At 39.3% G+C, this 15,186-nt stretch overlaps 1 protein-coding gene across 1 annotated transcript in view; it reads right to left on the bottom strand.

Annotated features, from left to right (window-relative positions):
- Positions 1 to 6,527: 6,527 nt before the first annotated feature.
- The window catches only part of KCNJ3 (potassium inwardly rectifying channel subfamily J member 3), a 170,422-nt gene continuing 161,763 nt past the window's right edge, over positions 6,528 to 15,186 (bottom strand). Inside the window, exon 3 of the mRNA XM_042446264.1 lies at positions 6,528 to 11,327. Within this exon, the coding sequence (XP_042302198.1) occupies positions 10,738 to 11,327 (590 nt within the window). The 3' untranslated portion in view covers positions 6,528 to 10,737. The remainder of the gene's footprint in view (positions 11,328 to 15,186) is intronic.

Consider the following 15,186-nt stretch of genomic DNA (forward strand, 5'->3'; position numbering starts at 1 on the left):
TAGCTTCCCTCAAGTGTGTATGCAATTTGCCATATCACCATATTTTTTGCTCTCCTCACCTTTTAAAGGAGGCAAATGAACCAGGAAATCTGTTTGCTTTCTGGTTTGGAAAAGCAAAGCTTGTACAGGTCCAAGAATGTGAGAAGGAGGGTGAGAATGACTGCACATGTGGTACACTGGCCACTAATATCCCCTAGGAAACCTGACTAGGAAAATGGAGTTTAGAAACATTTTTAATATACAAATCTTGCCAGCTTGAGTCCTGTTTTTTGAGGTGTGTGAAGAAGTAGGTATCAATACAGATGAGTAAGAGGAGAAGCAGCAACTTCTGCAAAAGCCAGAATTTTCTCAACCCCCCCCCCCCCCCGGAAACTCATATGGTTTGGTGCAAAAACCATCTTTTGCACAAGAAACCATTGATTTTGGACCAAAAATGTGGGTTTTTCAAAAGTGTTTTGTGTACAAAACACTGTTTTTTCATAACAATCCACATTTTCCACAGAGAAAACATCTTCTGTATAGCCATGGGAGTATTCTTATGCAGGACCAATGTTTTTTAGAAGGGAAATCTGGCAATTTTGCACAAAACCCATGATTTTAATCTGGAAACATATTTTTTCCTGAAGAAGAAGAGGAGGAAGAAAAAAAACAAATACAGTTTTGTGCAGAAAAGTTTCATAAAATACTTCAGGATGTACAAATACCAGGCAAAAGATGTACAGAAATATTTGTTTGGTCCCACAACAGGGAGAAAAATTCAGAAACTATTCCAGTAATTTAGTATTTATATACTTACCTAGAGTTATGCATTTGTGACATTTCTGTATTCTCTTATTTAGGGTCTACATAAGGACTATGAAAGTCTTTCAATCCCCAGTTGCAGCTGCATTTCGCAGGGGCTGGTCACCTGTATGTTGAGAAGTAGATGAGACAGTGTGGCATAGTGGTTTAATTGTTGAACTATGACTCTGAAGACCAAGTTTTGATTCCTGGCTTGGCCATGAAACCTACTGGGTGACCTTGGCCAAGACACATGCTTTCAGCCTGAGGGGAAGACAATGAGCGGGAAACCTCCTCTAAACTAATCTTGTCAAGAAAACTCCATAATAGGGTCGACATATGTTGGGAATGACTTGAAGGCACACAATACATACATATAGCTCACTGATCCCCCTCCCCCTGTGCGATCTTCGGGGCAAGGGAGGATTGGGACAAGCACTCTGTTTCTGGCTGTCACACTAAAGATCATTCACGTGGGATGGGAACATCAGTCAGCTGCTTCCTGATCAATAGGGGAATTCATCAATTACAGCATGGGATGGGTCAAGTCAGGAGACACTTATGTAGCTACAGAACACATTCAAAACTGTCTTACTGAATTCCAGCCATGATCAACTAAACAGGTTAGAGAAGTTACAGACAATATCATATGACAAGTATGTTTGGTGGCATTTCTGTCACATGGATTTCAGTGCAAGGCTCCACATGGAAAACATTGTAAACAAAGGGTTCTTTGATAATGAGGGTGTACAGACTGGTGATAAAGGCCACCCTTTATCCAGATGACACAACACCAAAGGAGCGCTGAAAAGCTGCGGTGCTGGTGGCTATGGCGTCCTTTCCATGGTGCAAAAAAGGAGCCACTGTTTGAGGCTCCTTTTTGCACCACAGAAAGGCCAGATTGGGGCTACAACTTGTGGTTGCCTCAGCCCAGACCCGGTGCTCAAAGGGGTGATCTGTCAAGCTCCGAAGTCATTCTTTTTTGACTGGGAAAACATTCTGTTGTGCTATTGCGGCCTCTAAACGATGGCAAAAACAGGATGGACATTTCTTTTTGCTTTTCCCCCATGCCTAGTGTTGCCATACCTGAGGACCTCCAAACCGGGAAAAATGTAGGACAAGGAAATTTAAAAAAAAATAAAGGTCCTACATTTTTAAACCTTGTCCTCCTTCCCGGCTTGGGAGGAAGCCTCGGCCTCCTCTCAGGCCGGGAAGGGGCGCGGGGGCCGCCTGGCATCGCGGACATCGCCACGGTGGCAAGTGGCTTTCTCCTCCTCCCAGGCCCCGGCAAGGCCTTGGAGGACTCCGCTGTTTGAGGGTCTTCTGCTCTACGAGCCTCACGCCAGGGAGGGAGTGTCTCCGCGGCCGGAGCTCCGACCGCGGAGAGCACTCCTAGGCCTCAGCGAGGCCTTGGAGGCCCCCGCGGCTTGCGCGGGGGAGGAGGTGGCCGTGCGTGGTGCCGTCCCGGTTTTGGCACCAAACTGGACCGGGACCGGGTCGGCATCGCCCAAAGAGGGATTGTCCCGTCTACAGGCGGTATATGGTATCCCTACCCATGCCCCAATCATTGTGGAATAAATAATTACACAAACACCAGCATATAAATCCAGCATTTTCTTTTGAAAGTTTAATATAGCTTTAGATAAAACTGAGCTTGCAGTATTAATGAATACAAGAATTTGTTAATTTTATATTATCCAAATATACTTGTACATTTATACAGTTATAGATTTCATGCCAGAAAATGCAACCAGCTGTTTCTAATTTGAATATATACAATTTACAGTATAATTCAAGCATAAATTCAGCAGTCAAAAACACAGACCTGCTGTGCAGTCGAACAGAATTGGCTTTGTAGCATAAGCATTAGGGTTGGGCAAAAATATGAATAATGAAACTGAAATGTTTGCTAGACCAATAACAAATACTATTAAATGCAAAATAATTTAAAAAGTTGCTACAGTAGGGAAAAGGGCTGAATTTGCCCTCTTTTTATGTTTTAATGTACTGGTGAAAAGCAAATATATTTAAATTTAAACACACGTCACAGTGCTATCATGCCATGGGGATGGCTGAACAATCATGATTCTAGCAATGAAAGAGAAAGCCTAATTTAACTTAATAATTCAGGCCCTTTTTTCCTATGGTAAAATGTTTTAGATGCTTTGACTGAACCAAATATAACTCTTTAATTCAGCATATTACATATCCTCAACAGAAAAAAAGGGGGTGGGGTGGGGAGAATCCAGTTAGTGTGATAGTTCACACCACAAAAATATGATCTTGTATTTCATAGGTAACTAGTGGCTATTATTTCTATGCAGTCTTGGATCCTAATGTGTGATTATACAGTTGATTGTGCCAAAGTTTAATAATAAAATGTGGATAAAGTTAACTTTTAAAAGAATGAGACAGGCAAATATCACATAATGTGCAACCATTATACTTAAGCAGAGAGACAGATTGTAAGGTGAGATTTTAGTGAAATGTGCACGACAAAGTAATAAAATACATATCTGAAGAGAACTGGATGTAGAACAACCATGTGTAAGTTCTTTTGATCTGATACATAACAGAATTTTGGTCACATTCTGTATTACTGATGTATTGTTGCTATTTTGGCAGTGAATTACAGTTAGTGCAATGACTTCACAATTTGATCTGAAGTCTAAAACATGCATTTCAAGCCAGAGATTTCAAATGAGTAAACAAGTAAATGCAGAGCCCATACAAATGCAACATGATCATCACAATAGTTCCCTGTGGTATTTTGGGGTTGTCGTGGTTCCTCAAGCATTGTAGAACAGTCACCTTTTCATTGCTTTTAATAGGTCAGAAAAGGGTTGAACATTTTCAGGCATCTTGTAGATCTGCTATGACTCTTGTAAATCATGTATCTTGACTGATGAATGGCCACACATTGTTTTAGATGGTTCAGAGCCCTTTCAGATGTTAATGGACTTTCATTTTATTTAGATAAATGTATGTTCCTCGAATTTAAAAACTGCTAACCACATAGTCCTATGCATATTTTTTTACTTGGGAGCAGGCTTCAGGGAAATCTGTGGAACTCACTTCCAAGTTAAGAATGCACTATAGTTTAATGTTGTCTCCCACCCCACTAAAACAACTTTCAAATAATTAAATATAAATCACTTCACACAGAGTCCAAATCTTGTAATTACTAGTTTCAATTAACCCAATTTTGTATGTTTCTCCTAATTATTGCTTAATATTTATACTGAATAATTTTTAAATATTCTTTTATTTAAAATAGGAAGATGAGAATAATTTAGAAACAAAATGGCACTGCTGTCAATAAATGTCTTGTTATCACCTGCAGTCACATCCCCATATCTACCTCTTGATGACAGCAGCCCCTAGAAATAGGTTGGCTGTGTGAAAGAGTCAATGTGGCATAATGGGTTCAGTGTTGGACGATAACTTTGGAGACCAAGGTTCAAATCCTGGCTCAGCCATGTAAACCCACTGGGTGACCTTGGGCAAGTCATACTCTCTCAATCTCAGAGGATGGCAGTGGCAACCCCCCTGAAGAAACATGCCAATAAAGCCCCATGAAAGATTCACCTTAAGGTCACCGTAAGTCAGAAACAACTTGAAGGCACACAATGAAGAAGACATGCAACAGACATCTCAAAGCAATTATGTATCTTCCATATCACTTCACAGCACCTCATACACAAAGGCTTACATCCAAGGAAACAATTATAAGGACTAACCCTATTCAGATCTGTTCTTTCTTTCACCTGCAGCCACTGTGTCATACCTCACACTTTTCCAGAAAGTTTTCTAGTCTCATGGTATATAGTTTTTGGGCTGGCATAAGGAGCTGTATCAGGAAGAGATGGGAAAGCCCTTTTCCATGAATAATTTGTTGAAGTAAGCAACAAATAATTGCTAAGAGGGGCAGTTCACAATTGCTGGTACAAGTCATCAAGTGGTTGACATTCATAAGTGGAGTCAACCCTCAGTACATTAAACATACACATATACAAATGTTTAGTTCAGAAGCAACAATAATCAGAACAAAACCTTTTTGAGGGACTCCTGGTTATTTTAAAACTCATTCAATAAATTGCCTCCTCAACCAGTCTCCTAATGTGAAACTATTTCATCCCATCAAATCAATATTTCCCTAATTTGTTTATAGGACGTGATTTAGCTATTGTTGGATAAAAAAAATCCAACAACATATAAAAACGTAACATTTGGCATGATGACGTTTGCCATTATGGTCTCACAGTTTATTTATTCCTCTAAGTCAAATTTAAAATCCAAATGACATTTCTGTAATTTAACAATATACAGGCTGAGAAACTTGACTGAACTTTGGGTTTGTGCATTGTTTTGTTTTGGCCCTGCTCCATGAACACAGAATAAGGTCTAGTCTCAAAGAAAAATGCTGTGTTCTCCACAGAGCTTTGGATTACTCTTTCTTTAACAGCAGTCCACACTCACCATCTCATATTATGGCCAAGTTAGGGAAATTTCCCCAAAAGATTCTGACATGGCCAGGGGAGCTGCTGCTCATTCAGAGATGTGGAGAGAGTCAGAAGCTCTTCTGGATGCACACAAGCCCTTGAATATCTCCTTGGATCCTGACTAAAGGTTTTGCATTTGGTTGACAATAGTAACATTTTTGCCTAGGGGGCTTTGCATACAGAGAGCTTCTATTATCATCTTATTTGGAAGGTGTTTTATCAATAATCAGGTAACTGCATTTATTTATCTTCCCCATAGCATGCAGCACAATGTCCATAATTAAGCCACCTGGGTTTTTATATTATATACCTTTTTTCTTGTCCTACAGGCACCTCTGGCATGATACATCTTGATCCCTGATGTCTTAATGTGCACAGCACACTGTAAACCTACCACAGACTATATTTTATGGTCTAGTCTTACTATAAGAAGTAATCCTATTATTAGGAATTTGGCTCTTGTCTTTATGCAAAGGGTAGGACTAGGATTATATGACTTCCAGTTGATTTTTTTAAAAAATGCTATTGGCTCGTAATTATGTGGATTTGATAAAATAACTGAGCATACAGGATTCCTGCTATCTTTTCTTTTTTCTGGGGGGGGGGACTTAAGAGTTTACTGTAGTAAGTCTGCTTTTGTCAAGGTTACAATGGATAAGAGGCTTGTGCTTTTATAACTAATTTGCTCCTAACTAGTAATTGGCAAAATCAGTCCCTGTGAGGCTTTGCATCACCCAGCCACCTTGTTGTTGAATTTCTGTGGAAATTCAGCATAGCAGATTATGGCAGAGTCTGTTGGGAGTTCTCACAATGCTTTGTAGTGGTTTCTGAATGCCCATAAATGCAGTTTTCACATATCTGCTACTGAATTGTAATCAGTGGAATTACACTGCAACCCGAACTGAGGAAAATGTGGCTTGCTATTCAGCTTTGCACCCTGCCAAGAACCTGCTCTGACTTACTTCACTACTTATTATAAGAGAATTCATGTGCAAAGATGATTGTTAATGTTTTTCCTTTCTGCTTCACCAGCAACATTTTGGTTCCCACGTGAGTATGCAGAATTAAGGACAGAGTGTTTATAGTGTTCTGTGTACAAGCTATAGCCATTTTAATAGATTTGGGCCTTTTATACCTGGTATAACCTTTTTTTGCTAACACAAGAGCTAACATGATGTTGTGGTTTGAGTGTTGGAATGGATAGCAATGGTAAATCCTCTCTGAAGAATCCTGCCAAGAAACCCCTGTGATAGATTCACCTTAGGGTTGCCATAAGTCAGAAATGACTCGAAGGCACAAAACAACAACAATACAGTATATATTTTGTGCACTAACTGACATTATTGAGACCACTAAATGGCAGTATTTCTTGTGATTTAGTTTTGACTCATAATCAATCCTCATCTTCATTTCCTTTAATGTACCTGCAAAGGACCTAGGTAAATTCACACTGAAAAAGATTACTACAGAAGGCTGTCTGTAATGTGAGAGAGCACCCCAAATCACTAAGTAGCAAATACTAACACAGGAATCATCATGAGAGAAACTTCAATGTAGATTGAGATGAGCATGATCATTAGTGCCTGAAATATGCAATATTCCCCTGGGGCACTGGATATCCAGGAAGCTATTAATGGTGATACAGACAAATGTTTCCCAGAGCATTATAGACTCTTTCTAATACACAGCTATTTTTTGTCCAGAGCTTGGAATGTTAGGTTTGAAAATTTATTTGATAATTTCTAAATATTAGACACTGAGAAACTAATTCACTAAAATAAACAATGATGGCTGAAATTATTTAACTCATCACATTATCATTGCTGGCCAGAATCCTTTTGACTTAAAATCCTTGTAAGTGGATTTATGTATGTGGGAATTATAATTGTGCAGTTGTATAATGTCCATATTTAGTACAGGGTTTCTGATACATTACTAAGTAGCAAATCCAGTAAAGTGCCCAATGTACATTGGTGTCCAATGCACAAAGGGACTGATGCACAAGATGGTCCCAATGCATACTGCATCAGTCCTGATATACATTGGTCCCAATGCACATTGCATCAGTCCTGATGTATAACACATTGGTCCTGATGTGCACAGTTGGGCACAGTTGCTGGTGTCCTGTTACACATCTTTGCAATTCAGTAAAGGGTTTTTACATGCCTCTGCTACATAGCTAGGTTTATGTAAAATTACATAACATAACTGGTCATATGGGATTCTGGTGAGTACTTATTGGTCAAACCACTAGTGTGGGGCTAGACTAGGGGATTTACACATCGTGGCAAGGAGGTCATCACTGTTGACCTCAGGCGAGCACATTTTGTTACTGCTTTTTTTTTTAAGAATTCTTTTTGTCCTTTAAATGTTGCCCTCCTCCAACCTCATTTCCTCCCACTATGAACTACAAAGCACATGGCAATATTGGTGTTTGGGAAAGGTAGAAGTCTAGAATATTGAGAAACTGTTAAGTTGGAGAAGGCTGTCATAAAGCATGCAATCTCATCTTAACCTCTTCAGTTTGCCACTATCTGCAGGCCTATTTTCTTTCCAGTCCCATCAACACATACCCTTCACTCACTTTGGCAATGCCTTGTTTGGAACAGGTTAATAAGGAATTATATATTATAGGTAGAAGGCACTGATCCACTTTAAATACAGCAAAAAGTGGATAGTTACAAGGATCAGTCAGAGACTCAAGAAATCTTAATCTGTGTCTCTGCGTTTATATTGAACATTTTCCTGTATAAGTGAATCACTGCATCCGTTTGATTCACTCTCTCACAGTTAAGATACACAGTTTGCAAAGATCAGTAGCACGGCACAGATTTTGCAAATAGGACCCAGGGATCTCAAATACAATCTGTGGCACTTTCAGTTTAAATTATTATTATTATTAACCTTTATTTATAAAGCGCTGTAAATTATCAGATATCTAACAAGGCCCACCTTTCTCTGCACCCATCTTACCTTAATTGTATCATTATTGGGGAGTGGGTAAGGAGGAGGAGGAGGAGGAGAAAATGAAATGGGAATGGGTGTTGAGAGAGGGAGAGAAAGGAGCCAAAAGAGAAAGAAATGGGTGATGGGACCAATGAAAACTTAATTACCCAAGAGCCTATATTTATGCATGAAAGAACTGCAAATAGGTTCACTGCAGCTCTCCCCAAATAATATATAATACCTATATATTATACAATATTGTACAACAGAAGTCAGTCCAGACTATAATTACTTGAAGGGAAGAAGTTACCAAAGAGTTACTGAAGAGAGTCATAATCTAGCCCTCTGAAGAGCTCCAGATACATTCCTTTTCTACTGGCTGTGTGAGGGCACCTGACTATCAGGCCCAAAAAGGCTTTCCTGGAAAGACCAAAGTACTATTACATAATAACTGCATATTATTACATAATATATAGTAGAAAGCAGACCAGAATGGGCAGAGGACAGAATCAGAGTACACCATCATATCCAGAATGTCTCCAATATTTTATTTCCATACAGATCTATAGGGAAACATTCTGAAAGGGCAGTCTTCTGCTAAACAAACAAATCTCACTTCCCTGCTGCTTTTATGCTCTTCATTCTTTTTCCCTGGTTAGTTGATCTGTTCCACAAACCTGGCTATGTGACCTGGCTCCAGAATTCTCCCTTTCTCTCCTTCTCCATGCTACCTTCATAAAGAAACCACACAGATTAGTCTGCTTAACAACAAAACCACATGACACATTTCCTCTAATTCTAACATTTCTTTTCCTGAGACAAGGGGCCTTCTTGCGCTACTGAATTTGACAGAAGGAGAGGCACCTACCCTAATGAATTATAATAACTAATCTACTAAGGTATATTTTTAACTTCAGAGTTAATTGAGGACTCTAGAAAGTTACTTGAAATCACTTGAACAATTTTATAAATTAATACTTTAATTAATTAATTCCAAGTTCTGTTCTTATCTGATGTTCCCAACCATCCAACTTCATTGTCCAATGTACTAGATTTGCAAACATTTATTTATTTAGTGTAAGAAGTACAGTAATTTTATCATCTGAGGGAAGCAATACGCATAATAAATTGAGAAAATATTTCCATTTCTTCCTACTTATTTAATGAATATGAAATGAGTATCACAAGTATATCCCTTGAATTTTATGTCTTGTTTCTAAAAAAGGAAAGTCCTCCTGGAATATCAACCATTCTCAGACATTGCTGAGAGAAATCTTATTCAGCAATGGTAGCAACAAGGTGGAAGCAGAAAGGAAAAGGCCACAGATGTAGTGGTAGTGAAGGAACACAAAGTCATTCTCAGTATTGTCAGGAACAACTATTGCTGGCTCTCAGCAACCTATTTCTTCAAAGTCTGACTGAGAGGTGGGGTCAAAACAAAACATGAAGTTCTAGGAAGACTGGCTTAGACAGTCGCCTGTCCTGTTGCACAGAACACCTAGACTCCAAGGACATGATCCTATTCTACTCTATCGCTGGATAAGTAAATGCTCAAATTTGGCAGCTTTCCCCTCCTGACAGTGACTTTGCCTTCTCTCACTGCAGCTGCATGACCCTGGGAAAAAATGGAACTCCTAGAGTAAGAAGAATTACACTAGCATAGTGCACCAGCAGGGTTCAAATGTTTTTGTATAAAGCATAGATATGTTGTTCTCTGTAACAAAGGAAAAAGTGAGAGAAATGCTAAAGCGAATAAATAAGAAGCTTAAGGCTGTATGTTTTGGTGTTCAGATTTCTTCATATCTCTAGCCTTAAGAAAGAAAACATGCACAATAACTGTCTGAAGAAAAAATATCACAATTTACATCAAGAAAAAAATGGACATGTTTCAGCCAATGTGAAACACTTTAAAGTTCCACAGATTGAAACAGAAAATGTTTAAGAACCCATTTAGATTTTAACAAAAGGGCCAATCCAAATTTTTGATGTTGCATTCAACCCTCCTTGAGAGAGACTTGAGAGCAGAATTTTTTTTCTCAATGGGGAGGATGTAATGGTCAAAGCTTTGATGTCCAAAATGTTTTAACTTTGGCTGGACTGTGCCCATTACAAATTAATGTATAACTTCCCTGTTGGTAGCCCAATTTCATGTTTTACTCACTATTTAACACTTAAGAAATGTAGGAGAATTTACATTTTTCCCAGAATATACAGTATAAATATAGTAAGAACCATGCCATAAAACTATTTGCAAAATTTGCACACTATTATTGCATGCTTATGGTGATATTACATGCCAATTAATATTAGCTGTTTAGCCTTCATGTGGCCCTAAGCTGAATTTCAGATCTTTTACTAAGTCCTCAGTGCTGGGGAATGGTGTTGTCCCAGAGTGCACGTAGTTCTAAGCAAATTGGTCACCAAATGCTACTACATTGTTTGCTTTCCTGCCCAGATTGGGCTGAATGGCAATTCAAACTTGAAATGATATCCCAAAGGTTCGTTCATGTTATGTAAATCGATCAGAATTCATTTTCCTCAGTTTTGGCGGGAGATTTCCTTCCATTCTACCTCCCCCTCCTCCTGATAATTTTTGAAGTTTTGGTGGCAAATCTGCCATAGACTGGCTCATAGGATCTGAAAGCATCCTTGTGGTTTTAGATACAAGTTTTTCTTCAGAATTACCAGGGACAGAACTTATTCGCTGAAGTTTCATAGGAAGGTCCCCCATGCTGTAGGCCTTTTCTGATGTGGTAGAACTCATTCTCAATAGCTTTTTAGGAAAGTCTTCTCTTCCAGTCATTTTCTGCAGTTTTGAGGGTATCTTTGTACCAATGTCATCTAGGCCATCCAGACATTCCACAGAATTATTCCTTTCTTTACTGTTACCCACAGCTGGCGCTATTAAAGGGGAGGACATAAGCAGCATTTCTTCTTGTTCTTTAACACTGTAAGGTGGAGTAGGAACTTCAAATGTTGCATGGAATTGGGAATAGTCTACTTTGAAGAATCCTTCCTCTAATGAAATAACAGGGAAGAAACGATGACCCCAGAGAACTTCATCTTCTGTATAGGATGTTCGGGCTTGACAAGTCATCCCTATTGTAAAAAAGCAAACAAATGTTTGATCAATCACTTTAAAATAAAATGATCTAGATTACATTTAACACACTTGGCTTTAACCTTTTGTTTTGTGGCCCTAAGCACACACAGTTTGAAGTTCCAGTTATGTAAAATATTACAAATACCTCATTAAAGTAGTTTCCACATAACTCAGAGGAAGGCAAAGTAGAGGTTATGGTTCCAGTTTTCAGCCCCAAGTGTACTCTACATTCATTCATCTTTTTTTTTAACATTTTGGAGGGAAGAATTCAATGCTTTCCCTGTGTAATATCCGTCTCAAAAAACCTACCTCCTTTGCTGCCTTCTCCCAACATGGCCATGTTGTGGCTGATGGAAGCCTATTGCCTCTTATAGCCAAATGTATGGTGATGACAGCATCTACTAGGACCTCCCAGGGATAATCTGGATGTACCAGAAGATGACACTGTTGTTCTGTGCAGTGTTGCCAATTTCTGGGATTTTCCCAGAAATTGGAATTTTTGAAACTTTACTTTGTCGATTCTGGGATTGGCCAAATTTCTGGGAAGATTCTCAGAATTCAATGCTTCCGCCCAGGTATTAAGGGGAATACAAGCCTTTTCAGGGGAAACTGGGCCAAAATATCTTCCCAGGAAGTTCCCACCCCCAAAAAATGGCTGACATACTTCCTGCCCTGGAAGCCATGCCCCTGACCCAGAAGTACCACCTCCATTCTGGGATTTGGGCACAATTCTGGGATTTGGCATTCAGAAGTTTTTACGAGGGTGATTAGCAACACTGGTTCTGTGTCTACAGCAACATGTTTCTTGCCCAACCTTGACTCTCCTACTACTGCACAGTAGTTTCAGGAAAAGCAACAAGAGTTTGGTTAGTTTTTGAAGTGGGCCCTTGCTTTACGTTTTACGTTCCGGACCCCCCACATAAAGCAAAAAACATGTAAGCTTGGGCCCCATTATATCCAATGGGGCTCATGCTTGTTGCACAGTCGCGCGTGTGCCATTCGCGAGCCCCATTGGATATAATGGGGCTTGTGCTCACAGCGCAGCAATGCGCACACGCGGGGCCGCACCCATTTCCCAGGCAGCTTCAGCATATACTCAAAGCTTCCTATAAGGAGCCCGTGTATGGCATGGGCTCACTGTAATTTCAACTAAGCAATTCCTAAAGTTATATGAATAGTGCTTCTGTTTTAATTTAATAAGCAAGTCTAAATTGGTGTAAATCCTGTACATAGTGTCAGATTTTAACTGGAGAGACCTATGATCAAATCCCAGTTCAGCCCTGAAGCTCATTGATAAGCTTGAGTCAGTTGCTGTTTTCTAGTCTGGTCTATGACACAAGGGATAATGGAGTATATAAAAAGTGATGAATGCCATTTATGACTAGCCACCTGATACATCCCAAAAAGGCAAAGTTCAAATAATGGAGTACAAAAAGATGTTCATGACATCTAAGAGTTTATTTGAAGTCAGTGTGTCATCTTGCTACTGCTGAAGAAAAAAAGTCATTGTACTAGAATCTGGGGGTAGTTTGTGGCAGTAAGTCTCATTGCTTAGCCACTTTCTTACTTTAGGAGATAGTGATGCTCATTAAAATTAATTGAGGCAAAACATACAGAGCTAAAACAATTACAAATGCAGCAAAGCTGTATTCAACAGGCAACAAAAGTACTCATACCTTTATTCTAATTCAAAGCAAGTGTTCTCTCCTTATATATAAAAGGATTATATAACAATATAATCATTGCTTACTCTTTTCCTTTTCCTTGCTTTTCCTTTTTTATCTAGCAATATTGCTGTTATTCATTATTTTATTCATTTATTATTTTTATTTAAACCATTTCTGCATCACCTCCCTGCCAACAAGGGTCCAGAGGTGATAAACAAATAAAAACCATTTAAAATAATATAAGGATTAAAACATTAAAAAAACACACACATTGAAATACTCTTTAAAAACTCCTAAAAGCGGTCCAAAAACATTCCTAGAATCCAGTTTTGAAAACAATTAAAAGAGCAATTTCAAACACTGAATGCCATGTGCCAGTACCATTTTGGCTTAAAAGAGAGGGGGCCAACTTAATATGGGTAAAGAATTCCACAATGGAGGTGGTGCTACAGAGAAAGTGACATGTACCCATAAGTCTAACTTAACAAGGTGTCGGGACATGCAATAGGGCCTCCTCTGAAGATCTCAAATTTCTGCAGGCTCATATGGGAGAAGGTAGTCTTTAAGATATTTGGCCCCAAGCCATTTGGGGCTTTGTAAGTCAACACCAGCACTTGAATTGAGCTCAGAAGCAAATTGGAAGTCAGTGCAGTTCTTGAAGATCCATTGTTTTACTGTCTCTAAACTGCACACCTAACACCAGTCTCGCTGATGCATTTTGCACTAGCTATAGCTTTCAAATTATTTTCAAGCCCCACACAGTGCGCATTACAGTAACTTAATTGAATGATAAGTAAGGCATGAACCACTGCAAGAAGATTTGCCTTCCCTACGAAATGTCACAGCTGGCACACTGGGTGAAGGTGATCCTTGCCACTGCAGCAACCTGGCTTTTCATGAGCAGCAACGGATCCAACAGCATCCCCAAACTATGTACGTGATTTTTCCAAGGGAGTGTAGGTCATCTACCAAGATGACCAAGGCTGTTTCTATCCCATAATCAGGCCTGTACCCAGACTGGATTGGGTCCAGGTAATCTGTTACATCCAGGAAAGCCTGTTGTGTTGCCACCACTTGCTCTCAGACCTTACTGAGAAAGGGGACATTGGCTGATAGTTACTTTGGTGGGGGGCAGGGGGTCGTATGAAATTTTTTCTCAACACAGACCTTGGAACATAGCTCTCTTTGAAAGAAGCATTTACAATCTCCAAAACTCAATTGGCCAATCCTCCTCAGACAGCTTTAATTAGTTAGGATGGACATGAGTCTAAAAAGACGGGTGGTTGGCCTCATCTCTCCAACCAACTTGTCCACATCATTATGTTGAACAACCTGAAACTCATCCATCAAAACTGGACAAGCCAGTGCCTAAGTTACCTCCCCAGACTCCACCTTCAATGTGGAGTCCAAGTCAGAACAAACATGAGCAACTTCATCTGCAAAATATTTAGCAACTTTGTCACAGCTCTTTTCTAAAGTTCTTCCTCTGAAGGCTGAGGTCTAGGATGTAACAACCCTTTAACTATGCAAAACAGCTCCACTGGTTGAGATTGAGCTGGTGGAATAGAGAGGCAAAAGAAATGATTCTTTGCTGCCCTCACTGCTGCACAGTAGGTTCTAATATGAGACTTAACTCATGCTTGATCAGATTCATCCTTTCTCCAACTGTCTACTCAAGCACTTCATGGCCCTGAGCTCCTCAGAAAACCAAGAAACACATGCTGTTCATCCAAGTAAATGACACTTGAGATCAACTGTGTCAATTGTCTGGTTCATGTTTCTATTCCATAGATTAACCAGGTCATCAACAGAATCACCAGTTCTACCAGCTTGAAAAACCTCCAGAGTGTTCAGGAATCCTTTTGGATCCATTAGTCTATGCAGGCAACAGACCTTTGACTTACCTTTCAAAAATATATGGGTTATTAGCAAAAAGAAGTCAAGTGATGCAATGTCACAGGTTATACTTCCCACAACAATAAAGAGAAATGTAAGATAAAGATATGGGATGTTCCCCAGGAAATCAAAAATTATTTTGCTAGAGTCTATGATATTAGGGGTAACGTCCACTAAATACACTTAATTTTAACATTTGAGACAGTGAGGTTTTCATTTTTATTAACTTGGTAAGTTTTTAGAAGAAACAGAAAATATCACTGTGAAGGAATGAAGAAAAGGAAGGAGTGAC

This window comes from Sceloporus undulatus, chromosome 1, assembly GCF_019175285.1.
Source record: "Sceloporus undulatus isolate JIND9_A2432 ecotype Alabama chromosome 1, SceUnd_v1.1, whole genome shotgun sequence".
Classification (NCBI taxonomy): domain Eukaryota; kingdom Metazoa; phylum Chordata; class Lepidosauria; order Squamata; family Phrynosomatidae; genus Sceloporus; species Sceloporus undulatus.